General features: G+C 33.7%; 1 protein-coding gene across 5 annotated transcripts in view; it reads right to left on the bottom strand.

The window, feature by feature from the left end:
* Window positions 1-8,690, bottom strand: part of SCN3A (sodium voltage-gated channel alpha subunit 3) — a 116,925-nt gene that overhangs the window by 33,609 nt on the left and 74,626 nt on the right. For all 5 annotated transcript variants that reach the window (XM_055380245.2, XM_055380244.2, XM_019022785.4 and 2 more), the window contains one exon: window positions 6,608-7,078. In XM_055380245.2, coding sequence (XP_055236220.1) covers window positions 6,608-7,078 — 471 coding nt within the window. The remainder of the gene's footprint in view (window positions 1-6,607; window positions 7,079-8,690) is intronic.

The raw sequence follows: 8,690 nt of genomic DNA on the forward strand, positions 1-8,690 counted from the left end.
TTTTTTTTTTTCAGCAGAAGTACACTAAAACACCAAGACCATCTTCAAAGGTTGAGATGGGTTTAAAATGGCTATTCACACACCCATCTGCTCCTCTCAAAAATTATCTCACATTCAATTTCACAAAGAACATTTGGAAGACACTGGCCATGTAACAGAGAAACTGAAAGCTAGAGTCATTATCACATTGCTTTCCAAATTCCAAAAACAGCACAAAGTCATGTCCAGAAGGGCATGTGCTCCGGACCTTAGTCAAACATCTACTTTCAAAGTTTCCATAAAGACTCTGAAAAGGAGGGAATCCTGTTATAAACACGGTGTAAATAATAATATGCCATTACCATTTAATTCTATTCTGCTGGTGAAGAAAAAAGAAAAAGAAATCAGATTTTCTTCAGTGACTAATAATGTTGTTTTATTCTAAATCTAAAAATTTGGTGCTGAATAAAAATTGCATAAATCACCATGGACTGTATCTTTGTTACTATTTTCCATTGATAATTTTATTTCTCATTTTTTTTTGCATTCTGCAACTAATTCTCAATTATCCCTAAGGAAAATAAGAGTATGCATAAATTAAACCTAGAGACAACCCCAAACTAATTAGATATTCCTTGTCACCAGAAGCCTTGAAAACTGCCCAATATTTATGAACTCTTTACATTTCCTTCAAAATTTCCCTCCCAGAACCTGCACTCTGGCTGAGATTCCAGTAAGCAATGGAGAAAGTTGAGTGAACAGAATAAAATAAAAGCTTATTATGCCACAAATCTACAATAATCTTGGGAGATGCCCTTTACTCCTCACAAAACTAAAATTAATAATTAATAACTGAAAATAGTAAATTTTCCAAATGTCTTTTTTGCCTGGTCAGTTTTGGGTAGAACATTTAGGGAGAAATTAACATAAATCATCGACATTTCAAATAACAAATGGGTACACTAGGCCAATTACTTAATGATCAAGATATAATGAATTTTCATCCCATATATCATGATGTTTCCTTTTTTAAGTTACAATGATCACTATGGTTTTGCAGACATAACTTTTCCCAACCTATATGAAAATCCAAGATATGTGTTGCCCAAATGCATACAGACTATGGCCCTTCATCTCCAAACCTCAGGATCACCCTATTCTTTTTTTTTCTTTTTTCTTTCTTTCTTTCTTTTTTCTTTTTTACAGAACCTTTCCCCCAAAACATGAAAGCAAACATTTTCATCTGGAGCACAGGAATTGGATAGGCTGAAAATTATATTCATAGATCTGAATATAATAATCTGAAAATGGCAGTACTATCAGAAAAAAACCCTGTGAGGCTTATTTTGGTAATACAATTTACTTATAAAGGCTGAATCAACAATAAAAAGTTGTGGTCTTATTTTAATGAAATAAAAGCAGAGAAACAGAAAAATGCATGCCCTCCTACATCCCTGACTATATTGAACCATAAACATTCCTATCATGTTTTAAAATAGATATTACAAATCCTATAGAGCATGCAATTGGTTTTAAAAGGCTAAAGACTAAATTAGAAAACTCATTAGCAGAATTAAATATGATGTTGGGATTGCCCATCTCGCCTGACCATGCTGTGATGTGTCACACGATTCAGCAGAGAGCAGCTGGGCAAGTCTAGCACTTCCTTGCCATGGCAGGGGAAGGAACATAGCTGAGTAGCATGCAGGCCAGTCAAAATTCATTTAGAACGTGATTGTACATGTACAACTTGCTTGGATAACCTGGGTAAAAGTGGTGGCACGAGCCTCTGGCTGGTTAAAAAACACCAGAGCTGCATTCTTGATGGCTCCAGCTTGATTTTACTCCTGTGAGAAGTAAGAATGGTAAGCAGTGAAGGTCACAGTATGATATTGCTAGATTGTGTTTGGAATTCAACTTCAAATATGATTGTTAAAAGCATTTATTCTATATCCTTCACTTAGGAAGACAAACCAATAATCTTTTAAGAATTAAATTGCAAAAATTCATAGTTATATAAATATTTCAAGAAATTATGATTATGAGAACTTAAAAAATATAAAAACAAACAAATTCTACATTAGAGCTTCTTAAAAAGATTCGCATAATTCCAAGTTTTTGCAAGATTAAAAAAATCACTATTTTGAAATCCATGCCTTCAATTTCCTGAACTTTTTTCATGCAAAAGTTTATATTTGCTTCCATACCAGCCTATTTATGTTAGTGGTATTCATATATACAGATGTAATATATATACACACATATATAACATATATAACAGCAATTCCCATGTTTATCTCTAAAAACTTTTAGGGATCATTTCTCTTTAGCTGCGCTAGTCAGGTATCCTTTATTATGAAAATGAACAGAGGAAACACAGTAACTAGAGTTTCCAAATACCATCTAAATTAATGATTAATTTACTGTCTCCTTTTCAAGCAGACATTTCATGCAAGTTTTTTAGTGAAAAATGTATAACTCTGGTGGGTTTAACTTATGTGAGTGCTCACTTTATTAGCAAAGAGGAAGGATATTCTGTGCTCTGCAAAGTAGAGTTCAATGTTCTCTTGCTACTTGTGTCAAAAACCTAAGAAACATGAACCAAAATGTCACTTTATGGATATGTTATTTTAAATGTGTTCATGTGTGTGATAGCTATTAAAAGGGAATAACCCAGCCAATATAAGTGTGCACCTGAAGTATGCTAGCAGCTTTTGGAAATTTCAAATCAAAAATGCACTTTGCTAGAATTCATTTAATCTGCTCTATAATATTAGAACATGCTGGTATTGGCTTTTTATTTTAAAAACTGTCTGCATTTTATCTTGTGTGTGAGCATATATGAGAGTTCCCTATTACTTTTTTGGTGGGTTTTTAAAGTATTCATTTTACCAAATCATTCATATAAAATTTATTGTTGAATTTAATATTACTGTGCAAGATAATTTGAAATTTTATTCTAGCTTTATAAAAATATATACCTTTATATTTATTTAGTGATTTTCCCACTAACATATTTATATATTTTAAATAATTTCTTTACATTTTGTAATTGAATTCTATGCATTCAAAATTTAGCTTGAAAGAGGAGGATAAAGTAGTTATTTAAATCACCCCATAAGACATTTTTGTTTAGGTAAGAAATGTCTTCCAGGTACATAACAAAGGAGAGATTTATATCTTGTTATTCTAAATTTATGATGTTTAAGCCATTAAAAAGGCATTATAATTAGCAGTCATTTGAAATATCTGTGGTCATTATGAAATTTTAAAAATACTTTGGAAACCAACTGTTTGGTAGGAGGAAATTAAGATATTTACTTTCCATAAATCTGATGTCAAAAAATTATATTGTATTAATCTAGAAAAAGTTTTTCTATCTTTTAGCTTTTCTACCTCTTTTGACCCCAAGTTTTTATGCTACTTTGTCTCTAGTTTTCTCTTTTTTCTTTCACTTTATAATTACTTATTTGATGAGCTCCTCCATTTTCAGGGAATCAGGTAATTATAAAATCTGCATTATCAAACATTATACCTTATTTTTAAACCCCAACCTCTAACTCAGACTCTGTTTCCCAACACTGACACTTCTAATTCAGTATATCCCAATTGAACTCCTTTTCCAACATAAACTGGGTAGCCCTTTTTAAAGACCATTTCAGAAAGTGGCATTGCTGTTTTTCCATTTTCCCAGGTTCTTTAGTAGGTTTGTCAAGTTGCCAATGAGTCTCAATTCTCATTACTTATTGCCCTAGCTGAGAATTTTATCACCTCATTGCTATCGAATGATTATCACCATATTCCCCAAGATAATCTTTCTTATCTTTCACTCTAAACTGTTTTACTCTTTGATATCAAATAAATGTTCTTAAAATACCACTTTCCAATTGCCTTCCCCTGCTTCAGAACAGAAAATAGCTCCCTATTAACTCCAAACTCGTTGGCTTACTTTAAAACTTTATAATCTGAAACTACCTCACACATTCAAACATATTTTCCACTATATATTCAACCAACACTTACCTCATGTAGATTATCACTGCATGATAATCTGCAATGATAACCCTAAACTCTCTTTAATACCAAGTTCACTGTCAGCTCCACCTTTCCTTTAGTAAGCTTCAGCATTTTGCTTTCTGTTAATCTATATTTGACCCAAACTTTGAGGTCTATTTCAATTTTATCTCTTCCATTTAGCAATTATTCTTGCTCTCCTCAATACCTATAGCCTTATATGCAACCTGACAGGATTAAACATTTTTTTTTTTTTTGAGATGGAGTCTTGCTCTGTTGCCCAGGCTGGAGTGCAGTGGCGCGATCTCAGCTCACTGCAAGCTCCGCCTACCGGGTTCACACCATTCTCCCGCCTCAGCCTCCCGAGTAGCTGGGACTACAGGTGCCCGCCACCGCACCCAGCAATTTTTTTTGTATTTATTTATTTATTTTTTTAGTAGAGACAGGGTTTCACAGTACTAGCCAGGATGGTCTCGATCTCCTGACCTCGTGATCCGCTCGCCTCGGCCTCCCAAAGTGCTGGGATTACAGACGTGAGCCACCGCGCCCAGCCAGGATTAAATTTTTTAATAGGTCTTTAATAATTTCATGAGTTCATGTTAGCTTACTCAAATATGTCAAGATTTCCTTGAAGGAGAGTTTTGTTATAGAGCTCTCCTTCACCCCTAGTATCCAGCAGATTGCTGAATTCACAAAAAGTGCTCAGTAAGTTCTTGTTAATTGACTGGTATTTCTTCTCACATAAATTCATGCCAGGTGATGGGAAATAAAATTAGAGTTGAATTCTTAGTTTGTCAGAATGAACAACATAAATTAGAGTTGAACTCAGCAGACTTTAAATGGAATTCAGAGAAAAAATATCACTACTTAATTTTGTATGTATTTTACCTTTTTCAAAATATTTTCCAACTTATTATTATACTATCTTTCAGCAACTCTAAAATACCTGAAAATAGTCAGGAAGCTATGAGTTGTAAGATTGTCAGCTACCTATTATAGGGATTTCAGATCAAGTTTTGTTGATACACTTATTTAAAAAAAAGAGTTCCAAAATAGGATCACGAAATCAGACATTGTTGATTTGGTTCCTACTGTGTCAACATTATACCCTCAAGCTAAAACATGTCTTTGATAACTCCATCTGTGCTAGACTTACTTCGTACTCATATATATTAAACGTCTATAAATAAATAATAGTAAAGAATTTTAATCTTCTTTTCCACAACACAGGATTGAAGAATTAATAACATTACTACTATGATAGAAACTTAAGAATACTAATCATGCAGTAGGAACAATTTTGTTCCTTCCTTGCTTCCTTCCTTCTTTCCTTCCCTCCTTCCCTTTCTTCTTTCTTTCTTCCCTTCCTTCCTTTCTTTCTTTCTTTTCTTTTCTTTCTTTCTTTCTTTCTTTCTTTCTTTCTTTCTTTCTTTCTTTCTTTCTTTCATTTCTTCCTTCTTTTCTTTCTTGCTTTCCTTCTTTCTTTCTCTTTCCCTTTTTTCTTTCTTTCCTTCTTTCTTTCTCTTTCCCTTTCTTTCCCCTTCCTTCCTCCCTTCCTCCCTCCCTCCCTTCGTTCCTTCCTTCCTTCCTTCCTTCATTCCTTCCTTCCTCCCTCTTCTCCTTTCCCTCCCTTCCTCCCTCCCTCCCTCCCTTCCTTCCTTCCTTCTTTTTTCTCTTTCCTAGTAACACAACAGTAAGAGTAGGTTTATTAACCTACAAAATAACTATAGCCCTCAAGTGAAGCTTTTAAAAGTAGTTCTTAGTATTTTCAAGTTACTCTGGAAGACTATAGATCTGCTCATCCTTGACTGGGCAAAATATAATAAGTCCTACTTGTACTTTCCTAATGTGTATAACACTTTCATAAATGAAACACTATCATAGTGAATAAGACTTTCAGAGGTTAACAAAAGTACATAAAGTTTTCACATAAAAATCATAGCAAAACCTAATATAGAGAGTAAGGAGATGACAAAAATAAGTTATTTTTTAAAGAACGTAATGTAGCTGAGAGTGTAATGTACTAAATAACATCTCTTTTTTGGAAGGCTACTTTTTTTTTTTGAGATAGGGTCTTGCTTTGTCACTCAGGGTTGAGTAGAGTGATGTGATCATGGCTCACTGCAGCCTGTACCTACTGGGCTTAAGCAATCCTCCCACCTCAGCCTCCTTTGTAGCTGGGACTACAGGCATGTGCCACCATGCCCAGTGAATTTTCATACTTTTGGAGAGAGGAGATTTTGCCATCTTGCCCAGGCTGGCCTCGAACTCCTGAGCTCAAGTGATCTGCCTCCTTGGCCTCCCAAAGTGCTGGGATTACAGGCATGAGCCACCATGCCCGGCCTAAAAGGCCACATTTTTTAACCACATTTTCAAATGATCAAGAAAATGAATATACTAAATACTCAGAATGGTTTAATTTCCTGTGAAAAGTTGGAATTTTTAGAAATCCATTTCCCAATAAAGAGTATCTTGTGATTTTCCAACATCACTATATACATATGACTTTCAATATTGCTTTTTGATAATGCATATAAGCACAATGAAAATAGTAAATAACTGTAGTACATGGTTATCATAGGAAATGGAACAAAAATTTTAAAAGCATTCTTACCTCTTTGCTTTCTTCTAGTTCTGACTCACTGCTGAACTCTTCAGTATTTAAGTTTTCAAAGTCAGACTCTCCAACAGCAATTGGCACTGTGACGGTGAGGCTGGGGTTGTTTATGAATGACATATAATCATTTTCATCGATTACATATTTTTCAACACTGCTTCCGGTACCTACACCACTGGTGGTTCCATTCCCATCTCTAAGATAATTAAGCTCTTTGCTTATTTCAATTCCAGTATTATTGGACATGCAGCTGTCTATCTTATTGCCTTCATGGATTTCTATAACTTTTGGCTTTCTAAAAAAGGCTTTTTGGAAACACTCCCGCATCTTATTTTTCACATAATCAATTCCCTTTTGCATTCTTCCTACTGCAATCTGCAGATTATTCATTTCATTGTCATCATCAGTAGCAGCAAGGTTGTCTGAGCTAAATGAACTCAACAATAAGGCCAGAAAGAGGTTCAGAACCTAAAAGAAAAAAAGAAAAATGTCTACTTTAATATTGAAATATGCATTTAAATAACACCCTAAAAAGGGAACTCATAGATCTTTGCTAAAATTATTTCAACAAATGTTTATTGAATGCTTACTATATTTCAGATGCCATGTCTAAGTCACACACTCTTTAAAGGACCTAATATCCTGCTCTAAGGGCAAAATGATAAAACAAGCACCTCTTCTTTTTTTCCTATTGGGAGGGACAATAGGAAAGCAGAGCTTCTAAGATTTAAATGGTGTCTACTCAGGTTTGCCAGCGCAAAGACAAAATCCCACCCTCAAGGATTCTGCCAACGAGAGAGAGAGAGAGAGAAAAAGATACTTTCATCTTAATCATTTTATCTTACTTCATCTTACCATTTTTTTTTTCTAGGGAATTTCTAGCTTTGTGTATATAAAGAATGAACTTATTTATTTAATAGCCTGATGATGTGTTCCAAATTATATACTTGAAATACAAATTCCTTTGGCCCAATGGCCACAAACTTTTATAACAGCAGAAATTTCTAAGTGCAAATTATATACAATTTAACACGTTTCCCATCAAATACACTTTGAAATTTATGTGTTCAAATAGCTCAACAGATGGAGAGAAATCTAAAAGTATACCAGGGTTTAGGCTAGACCCACATAAGTTACTTTTCTTTTTCTTTCTTTCTTTGTGTGTATGTGTGTGTGTGTGTAGAAAGTATGAGGCAATTTTAACTTTCAGAATATCATGGGATATGTGAAAAAGTTACTCAGCCAACTGATAAGTTATGGTTAATGCAGGAATAATTCATTATTTCTGATGTAAGAGAAAATTTATAGTAATATTTTTAGCCTGAAATGTAGTTAGTTATTGAGTTTCAGAATATGTTACACTATAGGAAGACATGCAAGGCAAAAGCCCCAGTTTGTTTCCTTACTTCTGTATCAGATTTTTTCAGAATCTAGAGCTCCCTAATTTACTATTCTGGAGAAAAAAATTACATGTTGGTAGGTATCCCAGTAGCATTCTTTTGAAGAAGTTTATCTGAAATGTATCCCTCAAAGGAAAGGCCCAATATGATGGCATAAAGAAATGCTTTGCCCACGCATGACTGAGAAATTTAAACATTAAACATATAAATATATAAACTATGCTTTTACATTAGTGATTTTAAGTCACAGTTAAAAGTAACTCCTTTGAGTCTGGACAATGTCCATACATATGAATAATTTAAACTGTAATAATTGGTTTTCCTATAGTAATGCAAATTCAGGGAAGAAAACATTTTGTCCTCTTCCAAGTTACTTGGATAATTACAATGCATAGCTAAAATATAATGGTCTACTTCATTGAAATGTGTCTTCAAAATTTGGTACTATGCAACCTATGTCTCTGAGTAAGCAAACTACATGAACTATGAACATGCAAAGAGCAATTTGATTATAGAATAGATAGTTGTCTTTTTAGATTTAGTAGAGGTCATTTTCTTATCAAAACAATATTAGGATACAATTCTTCTTAGTGATAAAAATTTACTTTCTTTGAAGAAGAAAGGAAAATCTAATATTTATGCCCCCAGGCATTCATAAATACATCTGATTTAATCTTTAC

This window comes from Gorilla gorilla, chromosome 11, assembly GCF_029281585.2.
Source record: "Gorilla gorilla gorilla isolate KB3781 chromosome 11, NHGRI_mGorGor1-v2.1_pri, whole genome shotgun sequence".
In the NCBI taxonomy this organism is placed as follows: Eukaryota; Metazoa; Chordata; class Mammalia; order Primates; family Hominidae; genus Gorilla; species Gorilla gorilla.